At 45.1% G+C, this 23,190-nt stretch overlaps 1 protein-coding gene across 1 annotated transcript; it reads left to right on the forward strand.

Annotated features, from left to right (window-relative positions):
* The first annotated feature begins 1,681 nt into the window (after positions 1 to 1,681).
* Positions 1,682 to 22,474, forward strand: LOC149458588 (mitochondrial mRNA pseudouridine synthase Rpusd3-like). Its single transcript, XM_089682070.1, has 9 exons — positions 1,682 to 1,886; positions 3,792 to 3,952; positions 6,118 to 6,162; positions 8,613 to 8,709; positions 9,721 to 9,828; positions 12,034 to 12,118; positions 13,380 to 13,506; positions 15,384 to 15,523; positions 18,976 to 22,474. Exons 1-9 carry the CDS (start codon positions 1,783 to 1,785, stop codon positions 19,168 to 19,170), a joined length of 1,062 nt encoding a protein of 353 aa, XP_089538196.1. The 5' UTR covers positions 1,682 to 1,782; the 3' UTR covers positions 19,171 to 22,474.
* The last annotated feature ends 716 nt before the right edge of the window (positions 22,475 to 23,190 follow it).

Consider the following 23,190-nt stretch of genomic DNA (forward strand, 5'->3'; position numbering starts at 1 on the left):
ATTTATGACAAAATTTGATTTTTAAATTTGTTTTTCTAGATATGTTTAACCGCCTCCCGCCTGCCATATAGTACAATGACGGGCGCAAGGCGGTTCTCTCGTTCTGGGAGGACGTCATATGACGTCCTCCCATTCTAACCGTGCATGTGCGGCTCTGGGAGCGCGCACCGCGGCGATCGGTGGTGCGCTGTGTCCCTCGGACACAGCGGATCACCGATCAATGGAAAGAGCCGAATATGTCGGCTTGGTCATGTGATCAGCTGTGTCCAATCACAGCTGATCGCATGTAAATAGGGAAATGCCGGTTATCGGCATTCCTCACGACCTGTCATGCTGACAGCTCCAGAGGAGAGCAGAGCCGGTAATCGGCATTCCTCGGAGGGGAGATGTGCACTGATCATCAAGGCACTGATGAGCAGTGTGCTCTGATGATCTGTGTAGCCCCAGCAGTGCCACCTGTCAGTGTCCATCAATGTCAGCTGTCAGTGCTCATCCATGCCACCTGCCAGTGCCCGTCAGTGCCACATCAATGCCACATATCAGTGCCCATCTGAGCTGCTTTTCAGTGTCACCCATCAGTGCGTCAGTGCCACCTATAAGTGCTGCCAATCAGTGCCACTTATCAGTGCCAGTCAGTGCCACCTAACAGTGCCAGTCAGTGCCGCCTATCAGTGCCAGTCAGTGCCGCCTATCAGTGCCATATATGAGTGCTGTCTTTCAGTGCCCATCAGTGATGCCTGTCAATGCCAATCAGTGCCACCTACCAGTGCCTCCTCATCAGTGCCCATCAGTGCCACCTATCAGTGCCCATCACTGCAGCCTCATTAGCGCACATTAGTAAAGGAGAAAAATCACTTATTTACAACATTTTATTACAAAAAATAAGAAAAAACTTTTTTTTTTTTAATTTTCAGTGGTTTTTGGTTTAAGAAAAAATAAAAACCCCAGAGGTGATTAAATGCCACCAAAATAAAGCTCTCTCTGTCACAAAAAAATGATAAAAATTTCATATGGGTACAGTGTTGCATGACCGCGCAATTGACATTCAAAGTGTGACAGCGCTGAAAGCTGAAAATTGGCCTGGGCAGGAAGGGGGTGTTAGTGCTAGTGGTTAATAACAAAAGTTAAAAATATTGCTTTTTTCTCAAAATTCTCAGTCTTTCTTTGTTTATAGCGCAAAAAAATAAAAAACACCGAGGAGATCAAATACCACCGAAAGAAAGCTCTATTTGTGGGAAAAAAAGGACGTAAATTTAGTTTGGGTACAGCGTTGCATGACCGCGCAATTGTCAGTTAAAGCAATGCAGCGCCGTAGCGCCGTATCGCAATAAATGGCCTGGTCAGGAAAGGGGGCAAATCATCTGGAGGGCAAGTGGGTAAAGTTCATTAAATAAAGAATAAAGGTGGAGTCCACTAAAAAGTTGGAGTGGAGGTCACGTTTCCTGTCCAGAGTGGAACTCCAGTCTGCAGCTACGCCCCTTTGAAAAATATACACAGGCAATATGTGACAGGAAACACGTGACCTCCACTTCCTTGCCTTGTGTCTATGAGTTGTTTGTTACATTAAAGTTCAATTAATTCAAAAAAAGTTGTAGCGGAGGACACGGGTTCTGTCGAGTGGAGCTCCACTCTGTAGACTTTGCCAGTGTTTTACATTAAAGTTCATTTAAAAAAAAAAAAGTGGAGGTCACGTGTTTCCTGTAGAAAACAGAGTTCCGTTCTGCAGCCATCCACCTCGGCATGGGTAGGGCTGTGCTGACATCTGATGGGTAGAGGGAGGTGATGGCTCTGCCCTGGAAGAGGACCTGTCTGCCTGTGTGTGGGCTGATCCGTCACATTACTGGCCTCCACATCCCCTCTGCAAGGAGGAGGCACTCAGTGCCCTGGTGAGTCCTTTATGTAGATAATTATGGGGACATGAGAGGACAGATGGAGTGCACCGCCTGTAACTCCTGCATGGATAGCAGGTGAAGCATGTGTCCTTCCACCCTAAACTGAGAGTTCAGAGTTTGGTAGACATTAGTGAGATCTCTACGTTGAGTTCCTGGGTCTGTACACTCGCTGTGCCCATTATGAGGGGTTCCCACCATCCCTGTGCTGAGTTCCTGGGTCTGTACACTCGCTGTGCCCATTATGAGGGGTTCCCACCATCCCTGTGCTGAGTTCCCAGGTCTGTACACCTGCTGTGCCCATTATGAGGGGTTCCCACCGTCTCTGTGCTGAGTTCTCGGGTCTGTACACCTGCTGTGCCCATTATGAGGGGTTCCAGGTTGGCGGGGACAAAGCTAGGCACTCTTAACAGGGAGATCTCAATGCAGGAGGTAAAAGGCTAGCCATGCACTGTGCAATCTGATTGTATGACCTCATTTAGGGCCATCATACAGGTTACAATGTGACTATACAGTCATTAGACTTCCCAACACCATGAATAATGTGCACTCACTGAATGAAACCAATCGCTTTGTATCCAGGCAGGCCATTGCACTACATAAGTGATGGCAGATGTAAAGGAGATTGTACAATTAGATTGTGCAGTGTATGGTCAGCTTCAGGAAAAAATTGGATGACTCTGAGCGCCAGGCTCCACCTACAACTGGAAAATCACATTAACGTGAACTGACCCTATTGGAAACTGGAAGTGTACAAGAAACTATAAATGGATGATTGTTCTGGAATCCCTGTCATGCCCTGGGGGTCTCATCGGGCCCTCCGACTCCATCACTCCATAGGACGTCTATAGGTCAGGTAGGTTCTATTGACACACCGATACACTTTTTTTTTTTTTTTATTGGTAGATACCGATACTTTGCGCTGCGATTTGCATCATAAATATAAATGGGCGCAAATCACACTGCAAAGAACCGCATGTGATTTGAACAGGAATGTGGTGCGATTCCTTGTCCAAACTGCATGCGGTTTCCCACACAGCCAGGCTTGTCATAGTTACTTTGAGGCTGAGTTCACATAGGAGGGGTGGGGGAAACCTCCCTGCACCGATCCCCGCTATCACTCAACGAAAAGCTGCTTCACAGGTCTGGGGATTTGCAATCCTTGGGGGTTTCTCTCCTCCCTTTGCAGGGATAACAGTACAGGCTAGACAGCTACTGATTGGTCAGCACTGTCCATGTGACAGTGCTGACCAATCAGTAGCCACCTAGCCCATACAGTCATCCCTGCAAGGAGAGGCGAGAAAGCCGCAGGGATTGCAAATCCCCAGACCTGTGAAGCGGCTTTTCGTTGCGTGACAACGGGGATGGGTGCAGGGAGGTTTCCCGCACCGCTCCTGACAGCAGGGATCGGCAATCTGGTACAGCGGGACCAGGGGGGGATGAGGCAGAGGTCCATTGGATGGCTGGAACTGTTGGAGGCTGGGGAGAGAGAGCCATGGGAGAGGCAGGAGAAGCCAAAGCCGCAGCCACTGATGTCAACAGTCAGATCAGGAGCTGGTGGAACCCGCCATGCAGGGAGGTTTCCCCCACCCCTCCTATGTGAACTCAGGCTCAAAGTTACGATAACAAGCTTGGCTTCACACAGGAGCAGTGGGGAAACCGCATGTGATTTGGACAGGAATCGCATTGCATTCCTGTTCAAATCACATATGGTTCTTTGCAGTGGGATTTGCGCTCAGTAATTTTGCGCCACAAAGTATTGGTGTCTGGTATTGGGAGCATTTTCACAAGTATAAGTTCTCTCCATTGGCACTGACACCTGTATCGGCACTGGTGCATCCCTGTTGGGTTCCAGGGTTACGTTGGGAAATATGTATCACGGTGTTGTTTCCCTTGCGGTAGGTACCAGGAGATTCTGAAAACACAGGATAAAACAAAGAAGGTTAAGAAGGAAGACCGAGACCGGCAAAGCATCCTGAGGAACCCGGGGGTCGTCACCGTCAGTAGACTCAGCAAGGAGGAGCTGTGCCAGCATCTGGCTCAGAATGTTGTCTACAAGGAAGGTAAACCAAACCACAAAGAACGGCGCTCTACCGGACCTGGGAGCACCCACTGACATCCATGTGCAGGCTGCTGGATTCCTTCGAAGTCTTCAGTGCAGGGCTGCCCTGTCCTCTTCCTGCTGCTGAACTTCCAGCACTGTGGGAGGATAACCGCTTTAAAGCGGAGCTCCACCCAAAAGGGGAAGTTCCGCTTTAAGGACTGCTCCCCCGCTCCCCATTAAGGATTGGCACCTTTGGGGGGCAGGGGGGGAGCGGGTACCCGAATTTGACAGGTACCTGCTCCCATTTCCGGTCCAATCACCAGTTTTTGTAGCTGCAACCACACAATCTTTTTCCAGAGCAGCCTGTTTTTCTTTTGAGGTTTCCTGTGGGTTTTTCTTTGTATCCCGAAGAATTCTTCTGGCAGTTATGGCTGCAATCTTTCTTGGTCTACCTGACCTTGGCTTGGTATCAAGAGATTCTCGAACTTTCCCCTTCTTAATAGGTGATTTAACAGTACTGATTGGCATAGTCAAGGCTTTGGACATCTTTATATGTCTTTTTCCATCTTTATAAAGTTCCATTACCTTGTTACGCAGGACTTTTTACAGTTCTTTTCTGATCCTCATGGATCAGCCTAGTCAGTGCTTCCACATAAGAGCTAACAAACTCATTGACTATTTATACACTGACACTAATTGCAATTTGAAAAGCCACAAATGTGGGACATTAACTTCTAATAGGCATTTTAGCCCGTGTGTGTCACCTTGTGTGTCTGTACCAAGGCCAAACATTCCAGGGGAGGGAAACTTCTGATCCATTTGGGTGATTTCTGTTATCATTATGATTTAAAAAGGAGCCAAACAACTATGTGATAATAAATGGCGTCATATGATCATCATCCTTCAGTAAAAGGGCATTTTTGGCATGATCAGTCATATTTTCAATGTCAATGCCAAAATTTCACAATTTCTGCCAGGGTATGCAAACTTTTGAGCACAACTGTGTGTGTGTGTGTGTGTGTGTGTGTGTGTATATATATATATATATATATATATATATATATATATATATATATATAATTTATTATAAATTTTTTTTTTTTTTTTTAAATGTCTGTCTTTTTTCGTTTATATAATCAAAAATCCCAGTGATGATCAAATACCACCAAAAGAAAGCCCTATTTGTGTGAACAAAAATGATATAAATTTTATCTGTGTACAGTGTTGCATGATGACACAATTGCCAGTTTAAATTAGCACAGTGCTGAATAGCAAAAAAAAAAAAAAAATGACCCGGTCATGAAAGGGGTAAAATCTTCCGGTGCTCAAATGATTAACTAAACTTCGACTTTAGGACCGGTTCCCATGGTTCTGCATGTTTCCATGCAAAAAAAAAAAGTATGGCAGGTGCGACTTTTAACCCATTCACGCCGGCCGCACACAAATGTGCGGCCTCCCGGCGTCTGGGCCGAGACGCTGAGCGGCCGCACATTTGCGTTCATGTAAGAAAAATCATATGTGCTGAGAGCACGCGCCCTGCTCGCTCTCAGCACCCATGTCTGGTACTCACGGAAAGGTCCCGGTCTGCTCTTTCGATCAGAACCTTTCCTACTCATGTGACCACCGTGCCGACGCGTCACGGCAGTCACATGATCCCTAAAACACGCCCTGCCTCCCGGCGTCTGAAACTCTTAAAGGGCCAGGAGGCTCCGGCGGGAAGGGGTTAAGATCGCTTCGCACCAAATCACTGTGGTACCATGTGTTTTGGTGGCTGTGAATACACCCACGTTTCCAAGATGCACGGGGGCACCATTAAGAATTAGTGGCACCCGCAAATCTGTAGCCAGCAGCACGCCCCTGTGCAGTGTGGGAAAACACGCACTTCCACGTATGTTCCCACGCCGTGATTGGTGTGATCCAGCAGCCCTTAATGTTCTCCTATTTAGATCTAGAATAAAGATGTAGAATGATTAGGAGAGTATTAATAAAGAGTAATCGGGGAGGTAACCCTCCGACCCCCCCCCCCCCCCCCCCCCCTGCTATTTTTACAATTGGCATCTTGTGTGTTACTCCTTGGGGCACCTTCTTGAAAGTCCAGGTGTTGAGTTTCTCTCTTTTGAATGTTTTAGATCTAGAATACCTTTTTTATTTTACTGACTACAGCATTGTTCTGTTTTTTTTTAGGTCCGATCCTTGCCATTAACAAACCACAAGGACTGTCGATCACAGGTACACACCCATTGTATACAACAGTAATGACAGCCTGTCCCCACTCCACATTGATGTAAGCCAGAGATCGGATCATGAACCTTGAAAGCTGAACTCCAGGATTAGCAAATATGGTCTAAATACATTCACCCTGTGCATTCTTCCTGGAATCTTGCTGTGCTTTGTTGTATTTTTTTTCACATCTCTGCAGTATTCCAGAGTGAAACTTTGGCTTCCTGTAATAAAGACCAGTCACTGCTGCTCTCTCTCCTTGTGCAGGGTGACTGGTCTCGTCTCTGCCCCCAACTGTTTTCTGCAGGCAGCCTGTAGTGGGTGGGGCTTGTTGGGTCCCTCCCACAGCTCTGCTCTCTGCACAGCACACTGATGATGTCACCACTACGTTTCCACAGTAATATCCCGGTTTTTAAAGGCGTTTGGTGCACACAAATGGATTTTTATTCAATTTGGCTATTGAGGAATATATTAAATTTTTTTATTTTTTTTTTGCTGCCAACTTTAAGGCTTCGTTCACGCCTGGGAGTTTTTGCAATTTCAAAGCGCCCTGCTAAAATGACAGATCGCACAACACAAATTTCAGATGCCATTCATTTTAAAGGCACCTAAAAACGCAGTGGGGTTCTGCGACGATTGTCATGCAATAAATCGTGCTGCAATTGCATCACGTGAAGCTCGTTGCCCAAAAAGGAGCTTCTTTTGGGCGACAAGCTTCGCACGATGCGGTTTGCTGTGATTGTAGCGCAAATTTTTGCTCTACGTTTATGGCAGAACCGCACCACGCTTTAGGGTGCCATTAAAATGAATGGCATCTAAAAGATCGCATCACAAAGAAAGATCGCATCACAAAGTGAAGTGCAACGTTTCGGAGCCTCACAGGACCCCTTCATCAGGCATTTGAAGGGGTGACGAAGGGGTCCTGAACGACTCCGAAATGCTGCACTTTTCTTTGCGATGTGATCTTTTTGGAATGAAAACCTTTTTGGACCATATCGAGATCCGTGCTGTGCTGACGAATATGTACGTTTAACACAACAAACACTTTACTCCTGCGCTAGGAAAGGACTCAGTAGACCCAATAGGAATGTTCTGGAATTTTCTGGAATATGCACTGCTTGCTGCCCTCAACAGACCGGGGTGGTCCGAATACACTGGATACAAATGGAGAAACAGAAAAAGAACGCACCGACCTAGTGCATTATCGTTTAAAATAATTTATTGAAGAAACAAAATAGGTATCATACTCACAATAGACATAATAACACAGGCATGTCAAACTGAACAAGATGTATGATCCAAACAACATCTGAGTCCATACGATGGAACCCTGGATGACCAACTGGCTAACGCGTTTCGAGGACGCAACCTCTTCCTCAGAGCCAACCTTTGTGAGTATGATACCTATTTTTGTTTCTTTAATAAATTATTTTAAACAATAATGCACTGAATATGTACGTTTTTCCTATGGTGTTTCCAGTCCCAGCTGGCAGTCAGTACAGCGCCCTCTATTGATGAGCCGTACTGCCAGGAATGTGTGCGAAGGGAATATAGTTATTGTCAGTATAGCAGAGCGCTATGAAAATCATGGGCAGAATCACGCTGATTCTGCCCGCGACTCAAAACTCCCAGTGTGAACGGAGCTTAAAGTGTAAGTTCAACCTTTAAGAGACAATGAAAAGGTGAACTTACACCGTACAGCCTCCCCACCTTCCCCCTGGTCCCCTCTGTACTTACCTCTTTGTGTGATGAGCCGTCAGTGCCCAGGCAGCCAGTATAGCAGTCTGGTGATTTGAAATCTCTGCTCTTCTCTGTGCATCACTTCCAGGATGGATCAGAATGGTTCTGATTGGTCAGCACCAGCACAAATCATCCATCCCGGAAGCCCTGCAGAGAGAAGAGGGAGAATCTCTGGAACACTACACCGCCTGTGTGTGTACTGACAGCTCATCAGTACAACGGGGAACGGGAGGTAGGCAGGGTGTTCGGTCACCTTTTTTTTCTTTTTTTTTTTTTTTCTTTCTGAGAAGTTGAACTAAACCTTTAAAGTATCTAAAGCCAATTGTTTGTTTTTTTTTCTTTTTTTTTTTTCTTTTTTTTAGATGGAGTGCAGAATACTGGGGAGATTCACCCTCTCTATTTGTCCTGATGACCATCCACACTTGGACAGAAAGTAATGGGAAATTTTTACAGCTGTCACCAAAACAGGAATAGTGAAGACCTCTTCCAATGGGGACACCAGGTGATTTCCTCTTACTTCCTTTGTCTCCTCGGGACAGGAAGTGAAGAGAAATCTCCCCAAAGGGACATGTGTGTGATGTCAGCTGTCATCCAGCATGTAGCAATATATTAGATTGGGGTTAGAGCAGTGTCTGTATTAGCCAATCAGATCCTTCCCTGTATGGCGGTGGTGTCATCTATTCTCATTTCCTGTTAACAATGTTTCCTTTTATCTGTAGGAACTTCAGAGGAGATCTCTCTGGTGTCTCTACTACCGGATCTACAGCAGTTGTTGGAGGTCGAACCTGAACTGCATGTTGTGAAAGCAGCACCTAAGTACATATGTGATATTATTATTATTTATTTTCTGTGTATGGTAGTCACATTCTTACAGCCTCCAGCCAGAACTCCGGCTTTCCATTCAGTCTTGCACAGTTGTATACAGGGCCGGGACAAGGGGTGGGCAGGAGGGGCAGCTGCCCTGGGCACTGTGGTCATGCATAGCTAGTAAGCATGCAAATTAGTGCTCAGTTTTTGTTTTTGTTTTTTTGTTTGTTTTTTTACTTTTTTTTGGGGGGGGGGATTTTTGCTGACACATAATGGTTATACATCTTGGGGGGCGGGGGGACAGTTTGGCATGTTTCTCCTAGGCCACGGGTGTCAAACTGGTGGCCCTCCAGCTGTTGCCAAACTACAAGTCCCAGGAGGCATTGCAATATTGACAATTACAAGAATAACTCCCAAAGGCAGAGGCATGGTGGGACTTGTAGTTTCTCAACAGCTGGAGGGCTGCCAGTTTGACACCCCTGCCCTAGGCTCCAGATTACGTCCTCGCCTGGACTGAAATTGCTTCCTCTGATTTCACTGCACACTGTGAGCTTCTCACGATGTGCATTAGAAGCTGCAGCAGTTCAAATAGAGCCTGCCTCATTTTCTGAGTGGAGGACATCCAGCATCATCTAGCACTTTTCTCCCTGGCCCACCTTTTCAATCTCTGGAATTCAGTTTTTACAATCATGGAGCCTCAGCATTACATGTAGGCATTACCTAGGACGATCTGCATGCAAACACAGCCCACCTAGCAACACCCATCAAGGTATTTTGATATTTGCATAACTCCTCCCAAGAGCTTCCTTCAAATTTTCTCATCAGTAATGTCACAAACGAACATCGACTTGACTCCACTAACCATTAGAAAATGAAACAAATGTGCCAAAGAAATAACATTTTCAAAAGGCATTCTAGTGATGTATGGCCATCTTTATGTCCCACCCCACCAGACATGTAACCCATATGAGTGCACTTCTGTAGGATGGCTGTCATCTGTTCTCCTTGTCTCTCCTGTAGGGAGAGCTCCGGGCTCGTCCTCCTCTCCACCTGCCATGTGACAACCAAGCACTTTGAAGATTTTTATTCTCGGTGTCGGAAAGCAAAGAAACCGTTTACAACGTTCTGGTGAGTTTGTGTCTTCAAGTCCTGTAAGTTATACCCAAGATGTGTGAGCATTATGTACGATGCCAAAAGAATCCAAGTGAGCCTGTATAGGGCAAAGCAACAACTGAACTCGGGCATAAGTAAATATTGCCTAAATACATTCGTCATGTTTATTTTTTCTTGTATTTTGGTGCGCTTTGTGCATTTCTTCAAGATCTGTGCAGTATTCCAGTGTGAAATGTTGGCTTCCTGTAATAAAGACCGGTCACTGCTGCTCTCTCCTTGTGCAGGGTGACTGGTCTTGTCTCCGCCTCCTCCTGTAGTTTATTGCAGGCAGCCTGTAATGGGTGGAGCTTGCTGGACCTTTCCCACATCTCTGCTCTATGCATAGGATTTGTACAGCACAGTGATGTCACTGCTGCTTTTACAAAGTAATATCTGGCATTTAGTACACATAGTGGTTTTATATAGTCGATTGCTACTGAGGAATATATTTGAATGAAGGTTTTTGTGCCAGTCTACTCAGCATCTTGTACTGCCGTTCTGTGAAGAAACATAAATAACACATACGTCTTAGATAGTAGAGTACTAGGCAGGGGCGGACTGACAACTCATGGGGCCCCTGTGTCCTTGCCCAAACTGAAAAAAGACTATGACAAAGGTACCAGGGGCATCTCATGGGGCCCCCTACTGACCCCGGGCCCTTGGGCAGTGCCCGAGGTTCAAATGGTCAGTCCGCCCCTGCTCCCAGGATCAGGCCCTCCTAACCCTCTTGTATTGAACTGTATTGTCTCCCGTTATATTGTAAAGCGCTGAGCAAACTGATGGCGCTATATAAATCCTGTATTATAATAATAAAACTTCCAAATACAGGGAGCATGTGACCTGCAGCAATGGTGATTGGTCGCACAGCCACCAATGATGTCACATGGAGGCAGACAGAGTCCTAAGCCCTGTGTAAGCTCTAGACTCAAACACAGGGCTTCATTTCTTTGTTTCTGGCAGCCAAATAGAACAGTTGAGGGGGCAGGTAGATGAAGCTGTTGCTTTGCTTTGCAAGGGATCTCTTTAAGGTTTTAGATTTTTTTTTATTTTTTTTTGGTTCCTCAAAGTTAGCAGACGCATTGTCAGCATGCTGTGTACTCTTGTTAGCCCGGATTCTGTTGAAGACAGCAATACACATGTGCTGAAAGTTGACCGGTTCCTGCTGAACTGGCCAACTTTTGGTACATGTGTACTGGGCTTTAGTTGGCCATTAGGCTGCTTATCTGATAGAACTGTTAGACAACCCAATGACCATCTGAAGGAGTGAACACAGCAGGCTGACAACGCTGCTGTTAATGGCAAGGGTGAGCCTTAAGGTGGGAATACACGATTAGAAAATCAACTGATCGGTCATCCGACGACCAAGAGGCGTTCGTTCGCTGGTCGAAATCGTGGGCCACATTAACCAATCTAAAAAAAATTGTTGGGCAATACGTAGTGTTGACGTCTTCCGTACAAGTGAAAGTGATGCGGTGTGCGTGTGACCTTGTAGCCACGCCCTTCCGGACAGAACGAGCGATATACACGATTACCAGCAATGAGTATAATATCGTTTATTACATGACTTATATACATAAATAGTGATACATAAAATATAATCTGCAGAATTCTGGTTTCATCATCTCATTAGCACAATCTACTTTTAACATTTGGATTTTTCCTTCATGTTTACGAAGATTCCTTGGATATAAACATCCGGGTTATCTTCTGTTTCCGCTCATGCGTGATAGCGCTTGATTGATTTTTTTTGTACGACTGTCATACCACCGCATAGAAAATCGATCGTTCGTATGCAAAACGACAATTTTTCGTTCACAATATCGTTATCGTTTAACACATCCTACTCATTATATATTTCAGGTACTTATAGAGCGCCATCAATTTATGCAGCAATATATATATATATATGTATATATATTTTTGTACATTCACATCAGTCCCTAACCCTCAAGGGGTGTACAATCTAAGGTTCCTAACTTACATTCATACATACACATACTAGGGCCAATTTAGACAGGAGCCAATTAACCTACCAGCATGTCTTTGGAGTTTGGGAGGAAACCAGAGTACCTGGAGGAAACCCACGCAGGCACAGGGAGAACATGCATACTCCATGTAATTAGTGTCGTGGCTGGGATTTGAATAAAGACTTCTTATAAATAATGGCCACTTATTTTTCAGTGTTATCACTTTAGGAGTGCCAGACCCAGCGGAAGGGGATGTAAAAGTATCTCTGAAGGAGGAAAGTATTAAAGATCTAAGGCTGGTAAGTTGATTTGATGTCTCATTGGATTTGAGCAGCTTGTGGCCCTTCGGGGATTGAAGCTGAACTCCAGCCTTCCCTTCAGTCTTGTTGTTGTACAGCTCCTCTCCTGTACTGTAATTGCTTACTCTGATTTCACTGCACACTGTGAGCTTCTCCCAGTGGCGTCCCGAGGCAGGTGCGGGGGGTGCGGTTCGCACCGGGTGACACCGACCGCAAGGGGTGACACTGGACCCGCTCCACAAAAAGGTAAGTTGTAAAGCAAGCCGACGATTGTCAGCTTTCTTTACAACTTACCTTTTCTTGGAGCGGGTCCGGTCTCGCCCCGTATAGGTTGCATGCGGACGATCCTGCGGGGTGACACCAGTGTATCGGCAAGATGTGTCTCCCATGTAGATATGTCCCCCTAAAGCAACTGCACATGTCCTGGTTTCAGGCACGATCAATCGATCTATTGATCGTGCCTGAAACCAGGACATGCGCAGTTGTCCCGGACCCGCTCCAAGAAAAGATAAGTTGTAAAGAAAGCTGACGATCCCCGCAGGATGGATTGGATCTGCGGATTGAGCATAATGGATTGTAGTCTGATCCATTATGCTCAATCTGCAGATCCGATCTATTCTGCGGGGATCGTCGGAGGGGGTGTCACCAAGTGTGATCGCACCTAGGGACGCCTCTGGCTTCTCCCATTGTTCGTTAGAAGCAGGTCACATGGGGCCTGTCTCGTTTTCTGGCTGGAGGACATTCAGCACCCTTTAGGCCTTTCCTCCCCAGCCTGAATGTCCCTGGCCCAACCCTTTCATTCATTGGATTTCAGTTTTTTCCAATCATGCAGGCTCAGGAACACTTGGGGGTGTTACCTAGGGGGGGGGTCTGCATACAAATAAAGCCTGACTCAGAATGCCCACTGCTCCCAATAATTAAGACGCTTTAATATTTGCATAACTCCTCCCAAGAACCAGCTCATTGTTTTCTTAGGGACTGAGGGCTCTTGAGAGGAGTACTGAAGCAGGGGGCTGTGGTGTATTCAGGGAACTACTGTATGTACAGCACCTTGTTGGCCCCTCACAATAGCTATGACCTGCCTGCACTGCATAGAGAAGCACAGACACCCAGTGATAATGTCACTGGGTCTAAAATAAGGTATGCAATGAAAAGATTTTATTTACAAATGTCATTAACATGTTGCTGGGGGAAGGAGGTATGAAATAAGCAGATGTGTTGAAATATTTTTCTGTGTAGATGCAGTTTGATTTTTGTACAGGTCATTCCAGTGACTGATCCATCCAGAGGGAGCCTGGAGAGGAGAGAGTTGAAGGAGACCTGTACATTCTATAAGGTTCTGGACTCTGTGGATGGTTGTTCTTTGTTACAGCTGCAGCCCATGAAAGGTACATCAGAAATGCTCTGTAGGCTCAATGATAGTCAGTGGTGAGACGTTTGCATGTCCTAGAACCCCTGTACTGCTCTATGTAACAAGGCCAGAGGGCAAAGGCAGCGCACCTGTGGTTGAAGGCCATGTACAGTATATTTTCAATGAGTGCGTAGTGCTCTAACCTCTTGGTGCTGGCGCCTCCCGGCCCTTTATAAGGGTTTCAGAAGCTGGGAGGGGTTTTAGGATCATGTGACTGCCGTGACACGCAGTCACATGATCGGGAAAGGTCTCGATCAAAAGTGGAGATCGGGACCTTTCCGTGAGTACCAGACATGTGTCCTGGGAGCGCGCAGGGCGTGCACTCTCAGCACATATGTTCTTTTTTAATAGAACGCAAATGTGCAGCCGCTCAGCGTCTAGGCCCAGACGCCGGGAGGCCGCACTTTTGCGTTCGGCCGGCGTGAAGAGGTTAAATGTCAATCCAATTGCTAAAATCACATACAAGCTTTTCATATCTGCAACTTTCATTCTAATCATTCCTGCTGATCCTGCCATGAATGTACAGTACTTGTGCAGGCACTTCCTGTTAGAGGGCGACAACGCTCTGTCTTTGTCTACCAGTTGTGCTCCTGTGTTGTCACACTGTAACACGACCTCTTACAGAGATTACAAGTGGCTGTTTGAACCCACATCACACAGGCATGGTCTACTGCTGTCATCGGGAAACCCACCCTGAGAAATGTCATGCAGCCATCACTGGAGTGCATGTAGACAGGAAGAAGCTGCAGGAGATCAGAAGTAACAAAGGATACATAAAGATTGTTTTATCCAGTTTACTACCGTTTACAAAAAAATAATAAATGCACATTATTTAGCAGGTAAAAGATGTGCATTTCATTTTTCTTTTTTTGTTTATCCCCCCCCCCCCCTCCAATGTGTTGAACATTATCTACAGCAGCGGTGTCCAATATTTCTAAATAAAGGGCAAGATTACTGTCCTTCAGACTTTAGGGGGGCTAGACTGTAGCCGGTAATAGTGGTCCTTCATTGGTGTCAGTTGAAGCAATAGTGCCTCATTATTCGTGAGAGAAATAGTGCCCCATCGGAGGTATCAGTGAGAGGAATGGTGCCCCATCATTATTATTGGGGGAGGAATAGTGCTCCATCGTTATTACTGGGGGAGGAATAGTGCCCCATCATTGGTGTCAATGGGAGGAATAGTGTCCATCTTTGGTGTCGGCAGGAGGAGCAGTGCCCCATCATTGGTATCAGTGGGAGGAATAGTGCCCCATCATTGGTGTCAGCGGGAGGAATAGTGCCCCATCATTGGTGTCAATGGGAGGAATAGTGTCCATCTTTGGTGTCGGCAGGAGGAGCAGTGCCCCGTCATTGGTGTCAGCGGGAGGAGCAGTGCCCCGTCATTGGTGTCAGCGGGAGGAGCAGTGCCCCGTCATTGGTGTCAGCGGGAGGAGCAGTGCCCCGTCATTGGTGTCAGCGGGAGGAGCAGTGCCCCGTCATTGGTGTCAGCGGGAGGAGCAGTGCCCCGTCATTGGTGTCAGCGGGAGGAGCAGTGCCCCGTCATTGGTGTCAGCGGGAGGAGCAGTGCCCCGTCCTTGTTAGTGAGAGGAATAGTGTCCCATCATTGGTGTCAGTGGGGAGAATGTGGGTGTCCCGTTGTCTGTCAGGAATTACAGTATCCCCCACTGTTCCTGACAGTGGGGGAAATAGTGTCCCAAGGGCTGGATAAAGCCAAGAAAAAGGCCACATCTGGCCCCCGGGCCGCAGTTGGGAAACCACTGTCTTACAGTCACGTAAAAATGGAATAGCTCCTTTTGGGGAGGATTATTTGCATTTATCATTATTTTATATTTTTTTACTACTTTTTATTTTCAGTCTTTAAAGACCAGCTGCTGGTTCAATGCACCCTGAAGTTTTGTCCAGTACTTGGCGATCACACGTACAGCATGCGGGTAGCAAAGATTTTGGGAAAGGACATCTACATCCCCTTTGATGTGGCTCTTCCACAAACTCAGGTAGATGCTTGGCTGATTTTCTTAAAGAGTACCTGGCACATTTCCAGTATAAATAATGTTCTAGAGCCAGTATACAAAATGTTACAATGTGAAGCGTTGCTGCTCTTTGCCGAAATGTGAACTCCAGGCAGATACAGTATAAGACACAATTGAATGCAGCTCTGTTATCATTCCGTGTATTTTGTAACCCCTTCCAGCCCAGCCCAGGGTCTCTGTATCAGGGTCTTTATGCCTGGTGGGTGGGAAAGACCAGCCGATCGTGTGACCATTGCAATTGCCTATCAGTGGTTGTGTGATTGTGAGCCAGTCCTGCCAGCTTCCAATCATTAAGGGCTCATGTACACTGCAGCTGATAAACTGACTCAGGAGCCATTCAGCATTTTTTTCAGCAGCCCATGAACTCTCCTTCATGTTTTCCTATGTGTCCATGTACACAGAGTCGTTTACAGGCAGTTGAGTTTCCAGTTGTTTTTTTGAACGCGGCAAACTGGAGTAGATTTTACCAGCGTTTCAAACGCTTGTAAACGCGGTTAACTGCGTTTATAAGCATTTGCGTTTAGAAGCATTTTTTTTAACTGTTCCATGTCCAGATGCTGTCCAGAGCCTTTTTTCATCATCAGAAATGCATGCAAAGCGTTTTCCATGTATTCAAATGGACCCGGCACACCAGCGCAGTCAGTTCCAGGTTTCGCGTGAAGGAAACAATGGTAGAACGCACCTCATTATGCTCATGATGGGATCCATAGTGAATACAACCAGAAAAGACAGGTCATCTCAACAAATACTGCTCTCTCTGCTTCTGCTCTCTATTCTTCTCAAAATGTCTGAAATAGTTAATTTTTTACTATTTTTCAGTGCATTCTGGGCGTTTGGGAAGGTCTCCTGAGGTTATCTTTTAAAAATGCTTCTAAACACAAACGTGCATAAATGCGGTATGCAAATGCAGCTAAACTGACGTTTTTTTAACCTACGTTTTCCAGCAGTCAGTTTCCATCGTTCAGAAGAGTTTTCCAAACACCCTGTGTACATGAGCCCTTATAGAGACCAAAGGCTATCTTTGATAGCTTGGTCACTGTGCTGGGTATACGAAGTGAGCACGCCTTCAATTCATAAAGCTCTGCCTCCCACGGACGCATATATGAGATGCGTGGGTTCTAAAGCCCACTCATTTTGCATTACGTGAACGGTAAGAGGTTAATGTAAGCCGTGTAAGTGCCTGAATGTGACTCAGTGTTCCCCGAACAGCAGAGCTCAGACTGGGAGTAAGAGAAACAGCATAAAGATGGCAGTAATGTTTGCTGCATTTCCTTTTGCTGTGGCGTATCCCGATAGGAGGAGAGAGTGAAGTGCCAGAGTTCAGCCTATCAAACCTACTGCTTTTCTATTCACTTTTCAGTCACAGGGGGTGTAGGGGAATAAGGTCTGTAAGTGTTAACTACTGCAATAAAAAAAACAAAAAACAAGGGCAAACGTGAAATTCTGTTTGAAACTGGACAAATCTGCTACAGAGACATTTGACATGATTCAGAAAGTTTATGGCGATGCTGCAATGAGTTGTTTGAAGTGTTTCGAGTAGCACACGAGAGCAGAGCAGAAGAACATCACTGGAAGACGAGGAGAGATCAGGAAGACCTTCAACAAGCTCAACCCTCGAAAATGTCGAAACCAATCGGCAATTTGTGCATGATGATCATTGGAGAACAATCCACAACATTGCTGCCATTGTCGGTATATCCTACGGCAGTGTTTCTCAACCTTTTTTTCAGTTTAGGCACCCTTAAAAATGACGGACAGTCCCGCGGCACCCTTAAAAATGACGGACAGTCCCGCGGCACCCTTAAAAATGACGGACAGTCCCGCGGCACCCTTAAAAATGACGGACAGTCCCGCGGCACCCTTAAAAATGACGGACAGTCCCGCGGCACCCTTAAAAATGACGGACAGTCCCGCGGCACCCTTAAAAATGACGGACAGTCCCGCGGCACCCTTAAAAATGACGGACAGTCCCGCGGCACCCTTAAAAATGGACAGTCCCGCGGCACCCTTTTAAAATGATGGACAGTCTTGAGGCACCCCATTCTAAAAGTGAAAAGTTTTATATAACGCAGCAACATCCACACATGTAGGACACCCAACATTAGAGGGGATTCATTCTTCCAAAGCAAATACACTTTTGCACACTGGTACTGACTAGTATTCCCATGTTTCTCCTCTCCCTCAGTTTTTCTCCATCACTGAGCTAATATGACCCCAGCACTGATGGAGGTGGGCAGGGAAGGGTCAAACTAGGATGCTGTGCAGGCAGCTGACATCCTGCTTTTCAACTGATGGTTGTCAGGACGCCGGCACCTAAGAAGGTCATAATGTTGCACAATGAAAACCCTGTGGCTTTGTGTAACTAAAAGGCAAGCTTGTGTACAGGTTTTGGGCAATTTTTAGGCATTTGGCCAAGGCACCCCTGAAGAAACATCAAGGCAGTCCAGGCTATTCTTGTGTAATTTGAACATGTGGCATGTTGCTGCCAAGTTCGACCCCAGGCTGCAATGATCTCACTTCTGCACTCACCAGATCTGGCTCCTGCAGACTTCACCCTCTTCGTAAAGAAGAGATCCAAGAATAGCAGAAGGTGCTTGATGCGCTTTGAAAAGACCTCCAGGACACATTCCAGAAGTGACCGGAACGCTGGGAGCGCTGTATTGCTTTGCAAGGGGACTATGTTGAAGGTGGAAGTGTGTGAACGTAGACAAAGTACTTTCTTGTAAACAGTGGTAGTCCCCAAACCTTTTGATACCATCTCCTCTGTATTGTAGTTGTAGGTATATGCCTAGAGTTCTGTTTTGTTTAAAATGATGTTTATGACGAGACCTATAATAAAAAATAAACACAAGAAAATATATTTTTATTTAATAACATACTACGGCATTGAAGAGGAAAAAGTGATGATAATCATTTGGGCCCCGTTGGCATTCCAGACTCATTGGGAGACATAATTTCACTTCAGACAGCCAAAATGAAAGCTCAACTCTAGGCAAATGGTCACCCAGTCAGGGCAAAAGTAAACAAAACAACTCGGGCTGCAGGGGTGAGCCTGGGCTTTAAACTCAACCAAAATGTTTCTCTAGCTTTAGATGGCTTGAGGAAGAATTACATTTCTGTCAGGCTTTTATTTCTGCCTGTGAATCTGTTTGATAGACTTCCCCCTTAATTCCTGTTCTCCAAATAAAAGGGATTATCACCGTGACAGAAAGGCGCAGATAGTAAACCATTTCAGATGTTCTAACCCCTCTTCACTGCTTAAATTGTATTGTTGTTTGTGTCCCTAGTGGAGACATTTCCCATCTTAATAAATCATCTCAATAGGAAAACCTATCCATTGTATTTATCCAACACCAGAGAAGTTTACTGAACATTGTGGTAACAAATGGATTCATTTTTGTCTTGGTTTTCTCCAGCGGGTAGAAGAGAGGATTCTTCGTAAGATGCATTTTTCAAGCCAGCTGATGCATCGGATGCCTCTTCACCTCCACCTTCACCAACTGTTAATGCCAAAGGATCCTCGAGGGAGGTATCCTGCACATATCCAGGCTCCACCCCTGCCCTTCTTCCAGCGGACAATGGAACTCTTGGGACTTAGGATGCAAAATTAACCTGCTTGCATCAAGCATGGTTTCATCTGCACATGGATTTCAGGATTGTCTAAGCCATTTCCAACTGTATCATGATTTCACTGTGGACTTTTAACTGTAGCTCCCTGCAGAATATATTTTTTGGGACAATTTGAGTGATCCCAAAACACATACAATCAGTAGCCTCGTTTCTGGATTTACAAAATATGTTTTTTTTTTTTGTTTTGTTTTTTTTAACTGTAATGCAACTTAAAATGACAGTGTCACTTCATGCTCTTAATTATTATGACTTTGTATTTTTAACACATAAACACATTTGATGTTTTATCATTACCTTTTCTAATGTTGGCCTCCAAGCATAGGTTGATGTGACTGTGGGCAAAATAAAATAAAAAGATGTGCAATACCATATAGAAAAAGTAATAGAAGTACCACTCCTCCACTAAAAGTTCAGAATGGGATTTTATTTAAAAATCTTCATAGGAAAGTCAACGTGTTTCAGGTGCTGTAGGAGTCCCCCTTTGTCAGGGCTGAGAAGGACCTAAAATCTGAACCGTGGACCATGCAATAACAGAGGCATGGACAATATCCATCCCCTGTCTACATGTGTGATTTCACTGCAGAATGAACAGTGTTGTCACCTTTTTAACCACTTCTCGTCCAGCACATGTCCGTAAACGGCCGGGCGGGAGCAGTGCAGGAGCGGGTTGCCGTTCATAAATGGCGCCTGCATTTTGAGCCTGTGTGTGCTCCATGGGAGTGCGCAGTACCGCGATCCGGTGTCTGCTTTGTCCTCCGGACACAGCGGAACACCGATCGCTGTACGGGACCTCAGTGATCACATGAATAGTAGTAAGCAAGATGTCACTTCCTGACATCATTGCTAACTACTAGTGAAATCTGTGAATGATCACAGAGATCACACGCTACAAGGCTATTCACAACAGCCTTGTACCATGTGACAAGCTGTGACCAACTGCAGCTCTCGTAGTAGGAGAAATGATTGCTTTTACAGCCTTTATGGTGTATTAAAAAAAAATCTTCAGGCAGTATATTTAAAAAAAAAACTAATAATATTAAAAAATAAATTATACATAATTAAAATAAATGATAATTTTTGGTTATACAGTGAAGGAAATAGATATTTGATCCCCTGCTGATTTTGAATGTTTGTCCACTCACAAAGAAATGATCAGTCTAAAAATCAAATGGTGTATTGTAACACTGAGAGAGAGCATAGCAACAACAAATTCAGCAGAAATGCATGTCTAACAAATGATGCACTGATTTGCATGTTCACAAGGGAAATAAGTATTTGATCCCCTTCACAAAACATGACTTAGTACTTGGTGGCAAATACTTTGTTGGCAATTACAGAGGTCAGATGTTTCCTGTAGTTGGCCACCAGGTTTGCACACATCTCAGGAGGGATTTTGGCCCACTCCTCCTGGCAGATCCTCTCCAAGTCCTTAAGGTTTGGTGGCTGACTTTTGGCAACTCAAACTTTCAGCTCCCTCTACAGATTTTCAATCGGATTAAGGGGTGGAGAATGGCTAAACCACTCTTCTTGAGCCACTCCTTTGTTGCCTTGGCTGTGTGTTTTGGGTCATTGTCATGCTGGAACACCAATCCAAGACCCATTTTCAATGCCCTGGCTGAGGGAAGAAGGTTCTCACCCAAGATTTGATGGTACATTGCCCCGTCCATCGTCCCTTTGATGCAGTGCAGTTATCCTGTCCCCTTAGCAAAAAAACACCCCCAAAGCAGAATGTTTCCACCACCATGTTTGACAGTTGGGATGGTGTTCTTGGGGTCATAGGCAGCATTCCTCTTCCTCCAAACTTGTTGAGTTGATGCCAAAGAGCTCGATTTTGGTCTCATCTGACCACAAAAATTTCAACCAGTCCTCCTCTGCATCATTCAGATGTTTAGTGGCAAACTTCAGACATTTGCTTTCTTGAGCAGAGGGACCTTGTGGGCACTTCAGGATTTCAATCCTTGTCGGCATAGTGTGTTACCAATTGTTTTCTTGGTGGCTGAAGATCATTGACAAGATCCTCACATGTAGTTCTGGGATGATTCCTCACTGTTCTCATGATCATTGACACTCCACGAGGTGAGATCTTGCATGGTGCACCAGGCCTAGGGAGACTGACAGTTGTTTTGCGTTTTTTCTATTTCACGAATGATTACACCAACTGCTTAGCCATAGTTTGGTAGCCCAGTCCAGCCTTGTGTAGGTCTACAATCTTGTCCCTGACATCCTTTGACAGCTCTTTGATCTTTGCCATGGTGGAGAGTTTGGAATCTGATTGTTTGATTGCTCCTGTGGACAGGTGTCTTTTATACAGGTAATTAAATGAGATTAGCAGCACTCCCTTTAAGAGACTGCTTCTAATTTCAATTTGTTACCTGTATAAAAGACATCTGGTAGCCAGAAATCCTGCTGAACACATTTCCTTCACTGTATCTGGTTTATCCACTTGCCTACTGGGCACTTTTACCCCCTTCCTGTCCAGACCAATTTTCAGCTTTCAGTAGTCTTATACTTTGAATGACAATTGTGCGGTCATGCAACATTGTACCCAAACTAAACTTTTATCTTTTTTTTTAGATAAATAGAGCTTTCTTTTGGTGGTATTTAATCACCAGTGGGGTTTTTATTTTTTGCTAAACAAACCAAAAAAGACCAAACTTTTTTTAGTTTTTAGCTTTTTTAGTTCTGTTATAAAGTTTTTAAAAAAGTAATTTGTCTCCTTCACTGATTGGCACAGATAGGCTGCACTGATGAGGAGTCACTGATATGTGACACTGATGAGGCTGCACTGTTAGGTGGCACTGATTCAACTGATGGGCAAAATGAACAGCCTCTTTACCTTTAGTAAATCAACCCCATGATGTTTCCTGATCTGACTGTAACCAGCTGGATCAAGAATCCCGATCCAGGACTCTAAGGCCTGGTTCAAACAAGTGCAATGCGTTTTTGAGGAGATTGTGGCTAAATTGTTAGCACTTCCACCTGGCAGTACTAGGGTCATTGGTTCATATGCCAACCTCGGCACCACCTGCCTGGGGTTTGCATGTTCTCCTTGTGCCTGCGTGGATTTCTCCGGGTACTCCGGTTTCCTCCCACACTCCAAAGACATGCTGATAGGTTAATTGGCTCCTGTCTAAATTGTCGCTAGTATGTGTATGTATGAATGTGAGTTAGGGACCTTAGATTGTACACCCCTTGAGGGTTAGGGACTGATGTGAATGTACAATATATATGTAAAGCGCTGCGTAAGTTGACAGTGTACCTGTAATAAATAAATTTGAAGTGCGACTTGTGAGTGATTTTGACATGATTTCATGCAGTTTCATCCCTAGTAGTCAAGGTGTTGCTGCTTTACCTGGATAAAGAGTTGAAGGTTAAAAAACATGAAATCACTTTCCAGATCGCATCAGAATCGAATATACGTGCAATTTCTGTGTGATTCCTTTGAACTCTATGGGGCCAAAATTGTTCTGGAATAGCATCAAAGTTCCAAAATTGCTCCATACTGAGTTGCATTCATGTGAATGGACATCATTGAGAACAATGTGATTTCCATCATCATGCAATTCTGTGCGACTCAAGTCTGAACCAGGACAGAGGCCTTACAGGGAATATGAATGAAATGGCCAGAAGAAAACACATGATAAGCAGTTATAAAACTTTATTTGCACAGAGCTGGGACAACCAGCACCATCACATTTCTCCAGGGAGGTAAAGGTAGATAGTGAGAGAAGAGTGCATTTTTCTGCAGTGATTGTTCATTTTCCAAACCGTTTTACATCAATCAGTACAGAAAAAGTATATATCACAGTCTCATGTATGCAATAGTAAAGCACAGTGTATGCACCATTTTTAGCCTGTAGGGGGCCTCACAAACAGCACGGGTCATATAGTCTCTGAGGGCGTATGTCTGGTCAAAGTTACAAAAAAAAAAAAAGTATTAAGTACATCTCTTCAATATGTGCACAGTTCCCTATATTTTATTTCTCATTAAAAAAGTACCA

The sequence above is a fragment of the Staurois parvus genome, unplaced genomic scaffold, assembly GCF_062004578.1.
Source record: "Staurois parvus isolate SC_StPar_1 unplaced genomic scaffold, SC_StPar_1.0 ptg000283l, whole genome shotgun sequence".
NCBI classification, from domain to species: domain Eukaryota; kingdom Metazoa; phylum Chordata; class Amphibia; order Anura; family Ranidae; genus Staurois; species Staurois parvus.

What these genes read in the sequence shown, in the direction of transcription:
- LOC149458588 (XM_089682070.1), top strand. Translation starts at nt 1,783, where the DNA reads ATGGCTCTGCCCTGGAAGAGGACCTGTCTGCCTGTGTGTGGGCTGATC. An exon ending in ACAAGGACTGTCGATCACAG is followed by an intron (nt 6,163 to 8,612) that starts GTACACACCCAT and finishes TTTTATCTGTAG; the next exon opens with GAACTTCAGAGGAGATCTCT. An exon ending in GTATTAAAGATCTAAGGCTG is followed by an intron (nt 12,119 to 13,379) that starts GTAAGTTGATTT and finishes ATTTTTGTACAG; the next exon opens with GTCATTCCAGTGACTGATCC.